This window comes from Microcaecilia unicolor, chromosome 4 (assembly GCF_901765095.1).
Source record: "Microcaecilia unicolor chromosome 4, aMicUni1.1, whole genome shotgun sequence".
NCBI classification, from domain to species: domain Eukaryota; kingdom Metazoa; phylum Chordata; class Amphibia; order Gymnophiona; family Siphonopidae; genus Microcaecilia; species Microcaecilia unicolor.
In genome coordinates, this window is record NC_044034.1 from 130379540 (window position 1) to 130396362 (window position 16823).

The following is a 16823-nucleotide window of genomic DNA, read 5'->3' on the forward strand; positions in this document are numbered from 1 at the left end:
CCGCTACCTGGATTTTAAGTGAACTGAGCGACAGGCCTTTCTCCAGACCTTCTTGCAGGAACGCCAACACTGAAGAAATAGGAGTAATGAAAGGAGAAAGAGAGCCTGCCTCACACCACGATGCTAAGGTACGCCAAACCCTGGCGTAAGCAGTAGAAGTAGAGCGCTTCCTCGCTCTCAGCATAGTGGCGATTGACCTTGTCTGAGAAGCCCTCTTCCTCAGACGCTGCCGCTCAATAGCCAGGCGTAAGACCAAAGGGGGAGGGATCCTCCATCACCACGAGACCCTGATGCAAACAGGCCCTGCTCCGCTGGCAGCCGCAGAGCGCCGTCCACTGAGATCCTGACCAAGTCCGCATACCAGGGAAGTCTGGGCTAGTCCGGACCCTTCAGGATTATCCGGCCCGAATGCTTTGCCACCCGGTCTAGCACCCTGCCCAACATGGGCCAGGGCGGGAACACATAGAGAAGCTCCTGTGTCGGCCACTGTTGGAGAAGAGCATCTACTCCCAGAGATCGAGGGTCCGTCCTCTGCTGAAAAAGCGCGGCACTTGGCAATTGGCCGATAACGCCATCAGATCTAGGCTCGGCTGGCCCCAGCGCTTCGTGATGTCCAAGAACACCTGAGCCGATAGCTGCCACTCTCCGGGATCCAAAGTATGGCGACTGAGAAAGTCCGCCTCTTGACATTCATGACTCCCGCAACAATGCTGGGCCGCCGACAGCTGTTCCAGGTTCGCTTCCGCCCACTGGCATAGATTCATGGCCTCCTTGGCTTAGAGGGGCGCTCTTGGTACCTCCCTGGCGATTGACATAGGCCACAGCCGTGGCATTGTCCGACAGGACCCGTACTGGCTTCAACGCCAGTACCGGGAGAAACTCCAAAAGTTGTCAACCGAATGGCTCTGAGTTCCAGGAGGTTGATAGACCACTTTGCCTCTGCAGGAGACCAGAGCCCCTGCGCTGTCCTTCCCAAGCAGTGGGCTCCCCAGCCCGTCAAAGAGGCGTCCGTCGTGACGACAATCCACTCCGGGGTCATAGAGTCCAACAGCTGCACATAGTCCCAAGCCCGAAGAGGAGAGGCTACTAGGAACTGGTCCACCTGAGCCTGAAGCTTGACAATCCGATTGTCTGGCAGGAACACTCTGCCCACTTGGGTGTCGAATCGAACTCCCAGATACTCCAGGGACTGAGTCGAGGCGCAGCTGGCTTTTCTCCCCAGTTGATGATCCACCCCAGGGAGCTCAAAAGAGCAATCACCCTGTCTACAGCTCTGCCGCACTCTGCATAAGAGGGGGCTCGGATCAACCAGTCGTCCAGGTAAGGATGGACTAGTACTTCTTCCTTTCGTAGGAAGGCCGTGATGACCACCATTACTTTGGAGAAGGTCCGCAGAGCAGTAGCCAACCCGAACGGGAGGGCTCTGAACTGGAAGTGTCGGCCCAGGGACTGCAAAACGCAGAAAAGCGTTGATGAGGAGGCCAGATGGGAATATGCAAGTAAGGCTTCCTTGATGTCCAAGGATGCCCAGGAACTCCCCTGCCTCACTGCCGCTATAACAGAGCGGAGAGTCTCCATTCGGAAGTGCCGAACTTTCAAGGCCCGATTGACCCCTTTGAGGTCGAGGATAGGCCGAACAGAACCTCCTTTCTTTGGTACCACAAAGTAAATGGAGTAACGTCCCGTGCCAAGCTGATCTTCTGGCACCGGAACAACCGCACCCAGGCGGATCAGATTGTCCAAAGTCTGCTGCACTGCCACAGCTTTGACCGGAGACTTGCAGGGAGAGTGCACAAACCCGTCTCTTAAGGGTCGGCAGAACTCTAGCTTGTAGCCGTCTCTGATGACTTCCAGCACCCAAGCGTCTGACGTTACCCTGGTCCACTCGCCCAGAAACGAGGACAGCCGTCCTCCATTCTGCTCTGGGCCATGGACCAGGGCCCCGTCATTGGGTACGAGACCCTGGGGGAGGACCGGAGGACGCACCTCCAGGACGGCGGTCTCTGCGAAAGGAATGCTGCTTGGGGGAGAAGTTCCTCTTGAAGGAAGAGGGGGCAGAGGAGCCCGACTTGCCCGGGCGATACCGACGGGCTTCCTGAAACCATCCTTTGGAGGAACCGGGGCGGGCACCACTGGCCCGAGCCCTGACCTCTGGTAACCTCTTGCCCTTAGACGTGCCGAGATCGGTCCAATTTTGTCCAGCTTGACCCCAAAGAGCAGCTTGCCTTTAAAAGGCAACTTAGCCAGGCGAGACTTAGAGGCGTGGTCAACAGACCAATGCTTCAGCCAAAGCCAGCGCCGTGCAGAGACTGTCTGAGCCATACCTTTAGCCGAGACACTCAAGACATCATACAGCAAGTCTGCCAAGTACGCCAAGCTCGATTCCAAGGCCGGCCAATCAGCCCTCAAGGAAGGATCCGAGGGGGAAGCCCGCTGCACAATCGTCAGGCACGCCCTGGCCACATAGGAGCCGCAAACTGAGGCCTACTACTTACTACTACTACTTAACATTTCTAGAGCGCTACTAGGGTTACGCAGCGCTGTACAAAATAAACAAAGAAGGACGGTCCCTGCTCAAAGGAGCTTACAATCTAAAGAAGGAGCTTACAATCTAAAGGCCTGCAAAGTTAAAGCAGCCGCCTCGAAGGACGACCTTAAAGCCGTCTCCAATCTTCTGTCTTGGGCGTCCTTTAGGGCCGTGCCACCTTCCACCGGCAACACCGTTTTCTTAGTCACCGCAGTGATTAAAGAATCCACGGTAGGCCAAAGAAAGGCCTCCTGTTCACCTTCAGGAAGAGGATAGAGGCGGGACATAGCCCTAGCCACTTTCAGGCTCGCTTCTGGGAAATCCCATTGAGCCGAAATCAAGGTGTGCATGGCCTCATGCACGTGGAAGGTTCTAGCCGGGCGCTTCGTCCCCAGCATAATGGCAGAGCCAGCAGAGGCTGAGGGAGAGACGTCCTCCAGAGAGGAAATCTTCAAAATGCTCATGGCCTGCACTAACAGGTGGGCAAATCCTCTGAGCGAAAGATCTGCGCTGCAGAGGGGTCATCCGCTCCATCCGAGCGGGAATCCGTCTCCTCCAAGGAATCCCCAAAGGACCGTTGGGAGAACTCAGATACGCTGTCCTCATCTACATGAGAGGAGACACAGTCCTCTAGGGCCTGGAAATCCACCCGAGGGCGTTTTGCTTCCGGAGGCCTCAACCCCTTATCGGACCAAGGGAGCAGGGGCAGTGTTGTGCAGAAGGAAAGCCTGATGCAGCAGCAAAATGAACTCGGGGAAGAAAACCCCCCCCAGACTGTGCACTTCTGCAAGCCTGGGCCACGGCCCTAGACGCACCCTCAACCGGCGCTCTCAAGAGCGGGGGAGAACCATGCTGCGCATCCAAATGGCGTCCGGCGCGAAACTCGAGAAGGAGCCGCGCGGGAAAAATGGCGCTTAACTTTGGCCGCTTTCTTGCCGTCGCCCGAATCAAGGGCGACCATAGCATTAACGTCTCCCACCTCGAGGGCGGCCCAAGAAGAAGCCGTCCGAGCAGAGTGGCCGGCCAAATGGGGGGGGGCGAGCAGCGGGGGATGGGCGTTTATGGTGGGGAAAAAACCGCCGCACCGGAGGAAAAAACCGGGACACTGACCGGCCTCCAAACTGACGCCCAAAAAAGGCGAATCAGGCTTTGAAACCCCCACATCCCCGCTAGACGCGCACACGCGGTCCGGGGAGCGATTCTTCGCGCCCTCGCCCTCCGACGCCATAGGCCACGTGGAGACCGATCGGGGAACCCCCTGCCCGCTACAAAAGGTAAAAATTACCTGCTTCTCGCTCCGAGCTGTAACGAACTGGTGTCCCAAGTGAGCAGCTGCAATAAACGCTGAGATAAACATTGAAATAAACGTTGGAATAAACGTTGAAATAAACGCCGTTAAAGGACGTTCAAAATTTTTTTTTTAACGGAGCAGCCAGCGGGAGGGGGGAGAAAAGGAGGGACCTGGCACCACCAGGTTTGCACTTGCTCAAGAAGAGCCCTCAACCCCAGGTACTCAACAAAACCTAAGGATTAGGCTTGGAGACCTAGCCAGAGCTGCTGCTGTGTGTGACCACCACCTGCTGAGATAGAGAACATATTGAGAAGTTTCCAGCAGCACATGACCACATATAGGGAGGCAAAAGGATTGCTCTCTATCTCCACCTGCTGGTAGATGGACACAACCCACCAGTCTATGGATTGATCAGCATGATGACATGGAATCTTGGCCCACTCCTCGAAAAAGAGGGAAAGTCGTCCTCCCATTACAGGAATCGAGGAGGGGGACGGCGCACCATAATTGAGAGGGTCGCCCTTGAACTCCAGGTCTTGAGCCTGCTGCTGCGGAAAGTTTGTCCGAGCGCGAAAGGAGTTCCTCTGCTGAAAAACAGGCACGCGAAGTGAACCCAGCAGAATGCCCTGGGCGGTACCTTCTAGCTTCACGGACAAGCGAGGTATGTAAGAGGAGGGAACCGCCTGACCCTTGGAAGAAGGCCACGGCCTATCCTCGGGTAAGCGCTGTGATTGGCATCCCCAGGCCTTTCACAATTTTCTCAAACTCCTCACCAAACAGGAGAAGGCCTTGAAAGGGCAACTTCACCAACCTTTGCTTAGAGGCCATGTCAGCTGCCCAATGCCATAGCCATAGAAGATGGCGAGCCGCCACCGCTACAGCCATCTGTTTAGCCGAAGCTCTGACCAGATCATAAAGGGCATCAGCCAAAAATGACAAGGCCAACTTCATCCGCGGTGCCATCTCCGTAAGGGGCTCCGCTCCATCTCCGGGCTGTTCCACTGCCTGTTGTAACCAAACGAGGCAGGCTCGGGCAGCGTAGCAGCTGCATGCAGACGCCCATAAGGATAGGCCTGAAATTTCAAAGGACCATTTCATAGCTGCCTCCAGGCGACAGTCCTGCATGTCCTTCAGGGCAACGCCTCCTTCCACTGGGAGGGTAGTTTTCTTTGTCACAGCTGTGACTAGGGCATCCACTTTAGGCACTGCTAGGCGCGCCAAATGCTCCTCACTTAGAGGGTATAAATTGCCCCATAGCCCTGGCGACTTTCAAAGGCCCTTCAGGGTCAGCCCATTGAGCCGTGATAAGCTCTTGGATGGAGTCATGCAATGGAAAGGCTCGAGCAGGCTTCTTAGTACTTGCCATCCTCGGATTACCGGAGGAGTCTCAGTACTCCCAGGGTCTTCTATAGAGAGGACCTGCAAGGCATCAGTAATAAGCGCTGGCAGCTCATCGCGGTGGAAAATCCTCACCGTGGAAGGATCATCTGGATTCGGTAGCAATCCTGCACCTTCTTCTGGCTCTCCAGACCACGATGGCCTGCCAGACCCCTCAGAGTCCTCACATCCCAACCACGGGGGGGGGGGGGGGGGGGGGGGGGGGAGGGGGTGCGCCACTCTCTGAAGGGGAAGCCACCCTTCTGCGCTTGTCTTGCGGCCATCTGTCAGGGGAAAACGCGCCTGACGGTAATCCAAGGCCAGACTCCACTGGAGGGGATACAGAAAGCAGGGCCGCGGAGGACCCCTGCGGAAGAGCTCTTTTTAACATGTATGCATTATGCAGCAATAAAACAAATTCAGGGAAAAATGGCTCACCCTGGCCTCCCGGTTCCAGTCCGGGGGAAACAGCTCTTTTATTAGCCTCTACACGAGGCGCCCCTCCAGGCTCAAACCCCTCCGCCTCAGCCGGGGTCGCGCCATGCTGTTCCAAAATGGCGCCCGCTGCCAACTCCACGGAGCAGGAAGTAACATCGCTCGCCATGCTCGGGTCGGTTCTACCGTCTGAAAAGCACGCCTTACAGAGCCCCACTGCAGATTTGCGCTTGCCACAAACGGAACAGCGCTTTACTTTCTCAGCAGCCATCGCCGAAAGCGGCGGAAATTCAAAATGGCGGATTCGCCCCAAAATCGTCCCGAATGCGTGCCCTCCCCGGAGGAGCTACAAAATGCTCTTACCTCACCAGACCGAGTCTTCGAGCTCCGGTCACGCTGCACAATCAGAAGAAAACCTCTTTTCTGGGATCGCAGCGCCAAAGCGCGACGCAACTTTTTTTTTTTTTTTTTTTTAAACACTGTGAGGAAAGTTTGAGGCAACAGCGAAAGAAGCAAATTTCCAACTCCGGAGGATCAGTAGCGTGGGAAAGGCAGGGAAAGGGCGAACCTATGTGCCTGCATCCACAGCGTGGGCAAAGACAGAGACAGGGCTTGCCTATTTGTCTACTTCCACATCGGGGGCCGGGTAAGGCAGGGAAAGGGCTAACCTATTTGCCTTTAAAGTGGGCACCATCAGCCACAACACCCCTGCTACAACTGGCAAAAGCACAGGAGCCACCCCAGGCAGATTTTATGAAGGAGCTTGAACAAGCTGCAACCACCCTCAAAAATATCTTCCTTCAATGCTGAAGCTCTGAGCCATGAGAGTCAGCTGTTAGATATTGCTATCGCGGAGCCTCTAACAGCCATATCATAGCTGTCATTTGCAGCACGAATCATCTGCTTAGAACAATCTTCAAAATGAGCTAAAATCAACTGGAAAAGGTTTGTTAGCTTCTGATAATCCTACTAACTGATTCAAGTTATCCATAATAGTATATAAATATTGTACATAATGATAATTATGCACTGCAATGTTAGCAGCGAGCATGGAATTTTGGTACATTCTTTTACCCATTACATAAGTACATAAGTAATGCCATACTGGGAAAAGACCAAGGGTCCATCGAGCCCAGCATCTTGTCCACGACAGCGGCCAATCCAGACCAAGGGCACCTGGCAAGCTTCCCAAACGTACAAACATTCTATACATGTTATTCCTGGGATTTTGGATTTTTCCAAGTCCGTTTAGTAGCGGTTTATGGACTTGTCCTTTAGAAAACCGTCCAACCCCTTTTTAAACTCTGCTAAGCTAACCGCCTTCACCACATTTTCCGGCAATGAATTCCAGAGTTTAATTATACGTTGGTTGAAGAAAACTTTTCTCCGATTTGTTTTAAATTTACTACACTGTAGTTTCATCGCATGCTCCCTAGTCCTAGTATTTTTGGAAAGCGTGAACAGATGCTTCACATCCACCTGTTCCACTCCACTCATTATTTTATATACCTCTATCATGTCTCCTCTCAGCCGTCTCTTCTCCAAGCTGAATAGCCCTAGCCTCCTTAGTCTTTCTTCATAGGGAAGTCGTCCCATCCCCGCTATCATTTTAGTCGCCCTTCGCTGCACCTTTTCCAATTCTATTATATCTTTCTTGAGATGCGGCGACCACAATTGAACACAATACTCAAGGTGCGGTCGCACCATGGAGCGATACAACGGCATCCTCACACCTGTTTTCCATACCTTTCCTAATAATACCCAATATTCTATTTGCTTTCCTAGCCGCAGCAGCACACTGAGCAGAAGGTTTCAGTGTGTTATCGACGACGACACCCAGATCCCTTTCTTGGTCCGTAACTCCTAACGTGGAACCTTGCATGACGTAGCTATAATTCGGGTTCTTTTTTCCCACATGCATCACCTTGCACTTGCTCACATTAAACGTCATCTGCCATTTAGCCGCCCAGTCTCCCAGTCTCGTAAGGTCCTCTTGTAATTTTTCACAATCCTGTCGCGAGTTAACGACTTTGAATAACTTTGTGTCATCAGCAAATTTAATTACCTCGCTAGTTACTCCCATCTCTAAATCATTTATAAATATATTAAAAAGCAGCGGTCCTAGCAGAGACCCCTGAGGAACCCCACTAACTACTCTTCTCCATTGTGAATACTGCCCATTTAACCCCACTCTCTGTTTCCTATCCTTCAACCAGTTTTTAATCCACAATAGGACATTTCCTCCTATCCCATGACCCTCCAATTTCCTCTGTAGCCTTTCATGAGGTACCTTGTCAAACGCCTTTTGAAAATCCAGATACACAATATCAACTGGATTCCCTTTGTCCACATGTTTGTTTACTCCTTCAAAGAATTGAAGTAAATTGGTCAGGCAAGATTTCCCCACACAAAAGCCGTGCTGACTCGGTCTCAGTAATCCATGTCCTCGGATGTGCTCTGTAATGTTGTTTTTAATAATAGCCTCTACCATTTTCCCCGGCACCAACGTCAGACTCACCGGTCTATAATTTCCCGGATCTCCCCTGGAGCTTTTTTAAAAATGGGCGTTACATTGGCCACCCTCCAATCTTCTGGTACCACGCTCGATTTTAATGATAAGTTGCATATCACTAGCAGTAGCTCCGCACGCTCATTTTTCAGTTCTATCAGTACTCTAGGATGAATACCATCCGGTCCAGGAGATTTGCTACTCTTCAGTTTGCCGAACTGCCCCATTACGTCCTCCAGGTTTACCGTGAAGTCAGTAAGTTTCTCCGACTCGTCCGCTTGAAATACCATTTCCGACACCGGTATCCCACCCAAATCTTCCTCGGTGAAGACCGAAGCAAAGAATTCATTCAGTCTCTCCGCTACGTCTTTGTCTTCCTGATCGCCCCTTTTACCCCTCGGTCATCCAGCGGCCCAACCGATTCTTTTGCCGGCTTCCTGCTTTTAATATACCGAAATAAATTTTTACTATGTTTTTTTGCCTCTAATGCTATCTTTTTTTTGTAATCCCTCTTGGCCTTCTTTATCTGCGCCTTGCATTTGCTTTGACACTCCTTATGCTGCTTCTTGTTATTTTCAGACGGTTCCTTCTTCCATTTTCTGAAGGCGTTTCTTTTAGCCCTAATAGCTTCCTTCACCTCACTTTTCAACCAGGCCGGCTGTCTTTTGGAGTTCCGTCTTTCTTTTCTAATTCGCGGAATATGTATGGCCTGGGCCTCCAGGATGGTATTTTTGAACAGCGTCCACGCCTGTTGTACAGTTTTTACTCTCTCAGTTGCCCCCCTAAGTTTTTTTTTTACCGTTCTTCTCATTTTATCATAGTCTCCTTTTTTAAACGCTAACATATTTGACTTTCTGTGTACAGTTCCTTCAAGGTCGATATCAAAACTGATCATATTATGGTCACTGTTATCAAGCGGCCCCAGTACCATAACGTCCCTCACCAGATCATGCGCTCCACTAAGGACCAAGTCTAGAATTTTTCCTTCTCTCGTCGGCTCCTGCACCAGTTGCTCCATAAAGCTGTCCTTGATTTCATCAAGGAATTGTATCTCTGTAGCATGTCCCGATGTTACATTTACCCAGTCTATATTTGGATAATTGAAGTCACCCATTATTATCACATTGCCCATTTTGTTCGCGTCTCTGATTTCTTTTATCATTTCTGTGTCTACCTTAAGTCTATAGATTTAAGGTCCTTGTTTGGAGAATAAGGCATACGGTCTTTAGATGTTTTGTTCTTCCTCACTGCAGATTTCACTATCAAAGAAACATGAGACAATTGTTGCTTGCCATGTCCTAAAACTTCCTACACTCAAAATTATCTGAATTTCGTTTAGTTGGTCTAACTTAATTAGGAGTTGACCAAATGGATATGTACAGGTCTTGAAGTATTTCATCTATAGGGAGCCGCAATACTCTCCTTATGAAGATCATATAATGGACATATAATAACTCTTCCTATCTACGATTCTCTTCCTCTCCATGATTCCCTAATGTGTCTGTACACACGAACCTTATTCTACCACAACATTACTGTATTTGTTCATACCGGCATTGGCAAACGCCTTTACAGTACTAAGTAAGCCACACTGAGCCTGCAAATAGGTGGGAAAATGTGGGATACAAATGTAACAAATAAATAAATAAATAAATAAATAAGATATAGGGTACTATGGCAGGCCTGAACTCTGAAGAAGAGGTTGAAATGAAGCATACTATGTTTGGGCTGGTAAAAAGGGAGACACCCCGAGAAAAGTCCAAAGATATTTCAGACCGGAATTGTCGATTAATTCTTGGAGGCATAGTGGGAGTCCTAATCATTGATCTTCTTCCTGACAGATGGAATTAAGTACAGTAGAGCCTTTCAGGTTCCAAGAGGAAAAAGACATTACAGCTCAGCGAAAAATACACAAGACCCAACAGACTGGGAAAATACTGGGCTACAGGTTAAACTTGTAAAGTGCTGCACTTTACAAAACCAGAACACTGTACCAGTGATTTCATAGTAAGAATCCTGAAAGGTAACTTTAAAACAATATAGGAATGTAAGACATTTGAAGTCAGAATGATTGAATATTTTGACACCCACCAGATAGGACTTAAAGATCTGGGTTTTCTAGCCCATTATAAACCATAAAGTTGTATTGCTCTGTTTGTCACCCTCCTCTCACCTATCCACCCCCATCCTGTTAGACTATCAATGAAATACTTGGATGTTTTACTTATATATTCTGTCATCTACCACATTTGCTTATTTCCTATCTGACGAAGAAGGGCAACCTTCGAAAGCTAATCAAGAAATGTATTAAGTTATGTCCAATAAAAAAGGTATCTTATTTTCTTTTCCATGTTTTATTTTGTTTTATTTCTATTCGGTAAAGGGAAAATTTCCATAACACTTTCAACTTTAGAAAAAAATTCACGGTGAAAAACCATTCTGAAAGTCCCAAAGAGCACCTGTCAGGTTACACTGCACTAATAATTACCTCTACTTCTTGTTCGGCTCCTACTCCTACTTCTGCTTCTGTCTCTATCCCTATCCCTCAATCTCTCTTTGCTCCAACTTCGACTCCGACTCCGGCTCCTGCTGTAACTTCGACTCCGACCTCGTCTCCTGTTGTACCGATCTCTGTAGGAATCTCTCCTAGGTGGGTTTCGGTCATAATCTCGCTTCCGTGAACGATCATCTTTCTTTCTGTCATCACGGCTCCTGAACAGAGGAAAAATCAAGTCATTGAAAACGCACCATATTTTAACTAAATACCACCAATATTTCTTTTTTAACCAAATGCAACCTATACAAAAGGACTGAATTAGAAACAAGTCCTGAAACTTGTGAGTAAGTAGAATCAATCATAAAGGCTTTAACCTGACTCACTGTCCATCTGAACATCTTTTTTATATGCAATATGCACTTATCTATGTCAAGTAGTGCACATCTCTCACATTTACTAAGCCTTTTCTGATGCAAGAATGAAAAACATTCAGATTGCAAATTCTTAAAAGAGTTCCTTACAAACATAAATATTTATAGCAGAACAGATGCACAGATGTGACTATGTAGGGAAGGAAGAGCAGTACTTTTTTCTTAGGAGCCAGGATGCTGTCTTAGGTACCAAGGCCAAGAACACAAAACATGCAATGTCAATGGTTCTGCCAGGGCAATGTTGTGATTAATGCTATATTTTTTTATATATATTAATATATCCTATATAATAAAACTCACCCTCAACGTTCTGAGGACACTGACGTCACTGTCAGTTCCTCCGGGCACTTCCTTCCGGTTCGAAGAGTTCGTGGTGGTGAAGCCACCAAAATCACTGTGTTGGGGCCCCACCCTCGCGTCAAACATGACGACGTCGAGGGCGGAGCAATGGCGTCAGTGGCTTCACAACCAACGACTCAGAACATTGAAGGTGGCGTTGGCGTGCGTTGACGAGGTCCGCAACAATGGCAGTCAGTGCCTTCATAACGCCGAAGGGGTGAGCAGGGAGGGGGGGTTCGGGAGGAAAACCTTGCTAGCACCCGTTTCATTTGCGCCTGAAACGGGCATGTTTTACTAGTTTTACTATAATTTTAAAAAGTGTGTTTCTTTTCCATGGGCTCTCTCTCCTCTATCTAGTCACACTAACCTACAATTTGTTCCTCTATCCATAATTACATTTCAAAAGGAAACACCTTAATAGTTTGCATCTTACATACTCTCGTCACTCTGTTTTCTGGTTCAAGCACAAGCTAAAGAAATATGAGAAGTGGAGGGGCATTTTCAATATGAACTCTAAATCCAACTTCGGACATTTTGCTGAAAACATCTAAAAATCAAGTGGCAAACATGGCCATTTCTGAACCTGAAAAACATTTTTTTGCTTCAAAAATGACCATTTCCTAAACATTTTTAGACATTTTGTTCTCAGTGCATTTTTCTTTTGTGATTATTTTCGGGATAAAAAAACATCCAAGGGAAAAACTCACAAAACCAAGCCACTGGAATGACTTGGGAGGGAGGAGGGGCAGCAGTAGACTGGCACCACAGACATCCCAGCAAAGCAATGGGGCACCCTTGGGGATGATGAAGTGGACTTCACATAAAAGGTCCCAGGTGCACATCTCACTGTTATCCCCTTATATTGTATGGTAAGCCCGCCAAATCCCACCAAAAAACCTTCTGTACCCAACTGTGCACCACTACAAAATAGCCCTTATATCTGCAGGTGTCACCTACCATGCGAGTACAGTAGGTTTTTGGTGGGTTTTAGAGAGCTCACACTTTCCACCATATGTATAAAAGAATGGGATATGGGCCCGGGTCCCCTTCCTTACAGTGTATCGCACCGACCACTAGGCAACCCCAGGGTCCTGGCTTGCTGCTCTAACAGGACTGGCCATAACAACTGACATTGTCATAGAGGCTGGTATGTAGTGTTTCTTTCACATCTTTGGGGGATGGGAAGAGGTTATGCCCTAATCCCTCCATCTGGTTATTTAGGTCACTTTTTTATGACTTACTCATTATTGAAACAGGTCCTGACCAAAACATCCAACTTTAGCCCTGAATGTTTTTGCTATGTTCCATTATGGCAGAAAAACATCCAAGTTGTGGGAACGCCCAAATCCCGCTTCCAACATGCCCCCAACCCTTGTGATTTGGACAAACTGCATAGAAAAATGTCTTTAAAATGTTTTTTGAAAATAGCGATTGGAACATGTTTTGCAAGAAAAACATCCATCTGCCACTTTGTACCTTTTTTGGACATTTTCCTGTTTCGAGAATGAAACCTATAAGCTCCACCTGAAAGATATTTTTCAGATGAGTGAATTAGGAATGTAGAGGAAAGATGTGCAGATAGGCAGAGTCAAAGCCTATTGTTCTATTGCCATGATTGCTCATACCTTTCAAAACTGTGCTACTTCAACCCTTCATGTATCTGTTGTCATGAACCTAATATATGGGTACATATTTTTCTAAATAAGGGGGGGGAGGAGTTAAGCTGCACAAAAATATAGCACGTTAGCTCTGTTTAATCTACCATGGGAGTCATCGACCTTCTGCAATTCAATACCACAGGTTAGCTATTTCCTGTGGTGGATGGATAACGCAACTTATGAAGAAGCTGCATTTATTCTCCCTGAGAGCACTGGGTCACTAATGTTCAGCCTGAAGCTCCTGGGACAATCTTATGTTGCAGGAGGTTAAAGAACTGCTGTATGGTGAGACCTTCTTAACAGAGCCCTGCAGGGAGCCCCTTTGCCTAAAACAATGATGGAGGCTTGATTATCAGTTATTCCTAAGGAGAATAAAGATAAAACAGAGTGCACTTCCTATCCTCTCATTTCTGCTTTGAATTCGGATGTTAAAATAGAAGCAAAGGTTTTAGCAACATGTCTGAGTTCGGTTTTATCCCATCTTGTACACCCTGACCAGGTCGGTTTTATTCAGTATCAACAGGCCACAGGTAATATTTGGAATATGTTGAATCTTATCTTTATAGTTCAGCGTGAGAACATTCTAGCTTGTTTATTAAGTACAGATGCGGAAAAGGCCTTTTATGAGCTTCACTGGGGATTTTTGGATAGAGTGCCACATAAAACTTTAGAGTCTAGGTTACAGATATTGTTGGGATTCCAGTGGCTCATAAGGATTTCAAGGTTGTCCTTTGCAGATGTCTTGCTGTCTATGACTCATTCTCTCATTTCTAGTGAAATATATGCTTATAAGTAATGTCCCTGGTTTCAAAGTAAACATGCTAAGTCCGAGGTCTTTAACTTTTCTTTAGATGTGACTATTGTGGACAATTTGCAAGCCTCGTTTCCTTTTATGTAGATAACTGGATGTCTCAAATATTTAGGGGTGAATCTCACAGCTTCTTACGGAACATTGTATCAGATTAACTATTCTAACCTCCTTCAGGACTTTCCAGAGGATTTATCTCAGTGGGCTTTGTTGCCTCTCTCATGGTTTACAAGAATAGCTGTGGTAAAAATGAACATTTTGTTGCGAATGTTGTATTTGTTCCAGGTGTTGCCTATCATGCCTCCACAGCAATTTTTAGCTGATCTTTATGATAAGATCTTTCATTTTATTTGGCAAGATAAAAGGTCTCACAGTAGATTAATATTATTTAGAGCTTGTAAGGTTGGGGAGTCCCAGTTTATACTATATCACAGAGCCGCTCAGAATAGCGTGGAGTGGTTTCAAAATCAAGACATCAAGTTGTGGATTTGGCTTGGTTGATGGACCCTGAACCGCTGTCCTACCTGATTTGGCTCCCTCTCCGTAGTAAGCTACTGCAAGATCAGTGTTCTCCAGCGTTTCTGGTTACTTTGAGAGTATGGGATTGTTATGTGCACAACTCCTCGGGTCCATATTTCCAGACATACTCCCATTACATTTAATCCTATTTTCTCCAGGTTTATTCCCAGGTCTTTACCGCATCTGGTAGTCACAGGGTTTGGAGTGTTTGGGGCAACTTTTAGAGGATGAGGAATTTAATTTTTTTTTAATAGAGGTCAAAATACAAAAATTAATAGATCATATTCAAAACTATTCCAGAAGTACAAAAAAGCTCAAGCCAAAATTGAAAACAAAATAAAACCTCCATTGTAGGATTTTTATGACTTGATGAATTTTAACATTTTAACTCACACCTTTGCCTCATCATCATCATCATCATCACTAGGCTTATGCAAGTTAAGTAATTGGTGCTGTGGGAATTGCAGAATTTCTGTGAAGATTATATATTCACTAAACGCCTGGTCTCTGTCTTGTATAGATATTTATGTCAGCAAAGACTACTGACACATGTGGGAGGTAAAAGCTGGTGGTCAACTATACTGTTGAGGACTGAGAGAAGATGGAGGCTGCGGTCTACACTACCAGTAAGGATTTGAATTTGAAGAACTCAGTTGAAGTGCTGTATCACTGGTATCTTACACCCAGATTCCTCCCCTTATTGTTGAAGGCTATGTTGCAAATTGAGCACTATGGATCATGTTTGGCGGCACTGTCAGAAGGCTAGGGCTTACTGATGAGCAATACAATGCCGTCCTCAAATTATGTTGGACTATAAAATTCTGTGGGACCCTGGGATTTGTTTTGCTGCTCCAGAGCGCACTATAGTAAAACATTTTCAAATACAACAGTGTATGACTCCAGCCCATATAACGTTAGCTCAAGCTTCAATTTATTTACAATTTGTTACCCCGCCACATTGGGAAAAACATCTGAGTGGCTTCCAATATGCTTAAATGAAAAGAAAATAATAGAAAGAAAAAGAAAGGAAAAAATCAGGAGCACACAACGTAACTACAATTACTAACAGGAAAGAATAAGAAAAATGGACAGACTGTGTGCTATGGTCTACATACAACATCAGGTCAAGAACCATGCGAACAAGGGTTAAAACTCAGTCTCAATTAGCCAAAAGCATCTACAAAAGATGTGTATGGACAAAACAGGCCCTACATATGGCACTACGTAGCACTATGAACCTGATCTTATAACAGTTTAGGCCAGTGTCAATTCCTATGCAGAGGTTTGTTCGCAGACCTCAGGCACACTGCTGACACTTCAAGGCCTGAGCAAGGCAAAGTAACTTTCAATAACAATCCAGTTTACAGAGCTAGAGCACTTTATGGTCAGAAGAAATCAGTTGTTTTGTCCTCCAAAGACACAACACTGGAAAACATCAGACTTTTAATTATTGTAGTCATATTTTATTTATTTATTATCTCATTTGTACCCCACAGTTTCCCAACAATGTCACAAAACTAGAGGAAAAGGTATAAGACAATTTTTCATAAGCCAATAAGCTAGCTGGCTGTTATCTGGGGCAGTTCAGCACTATAGAAATGTTAAATAGTAGTAGTAGTTCACATGACAGCTGCCCCAAGAAAGCCTTTCTGAGAAGTTCTGAGAGAAGAGGACATCTCTGTGGGTAAGTGACAGTATTTTATTCTGAGCTTGGTAACTTAAAGATTAGGGTTTAAAAGAGGAATTGTAGGATATTGATAAACACTGTTAGAATTAAAAAAAAAAAAAAAAAAAGCAAACTTTATTAGTGGGGGGGAGCGAATGGGACTTATATACCGCCTTTCTGTGGTTTTTCCAACTACATTCAAAGCGGTTTACATATTATATACAGGTACTTATTTGTACCTGAGACAATGGAGGGTTAAGTGACTTGCCCGGAGTCACAATGAGCTGCAGTTGGAATCGAATCCAGTTCCCCAGGATCAGAGTCTGCTGCACTAACCACTAGGCTACTCCTCCACGCCAGTTTCCATTACCCTTTTCCCCATAGTTTTAAAACTTGAAGTTTCTGCCACAGAATTAACAGATAGTCTCTAGAAGGCACAGAAGGGCCCAGTTCAGTCCTCATTCCCACTCACCCTCCCCAACTCCCACCCACCCCTAACTCTTCATTTATAGTCAATTTTTCTAATTAAGACAAGAGGGGAATTTTCATTAGTTTTAATTACATTTAACTAGTTTCTAAAAAGCAAACCCTAAATAAATTATAAATTACACCAGTCATAAGGCTCATTATATTCATCTGATATCCGTAGTACCTTAAGAAGTTTTAATTACAACTCTATAATACTAAGATGCAGACAGTAGTCCAGCAGCAAGAGAGGTGCTATCCAGTCCTTTGCACTGAGTGTCACATGTATGATTATCTCCCA

General features: G+C 46.4%; 1 protein-coding gene across 1 annotated transcript in view; it reads right to left on the reverse strand.

Moving 5' to 3' along the window:
• Nucleotides 1-16823, reverse strand: part of RBM26 (RNA binding motif protein 26) — a 492900-nt gene that overhangs the window by 427502 nt on the left and 48575 nt on the right. The window contains 1 exon segment of the mRNA XM_030200623.1: nt 10628-10851. Coding sequence (XP_030056483.1) covers nt 10628-10851 — 224 coding nt within the window.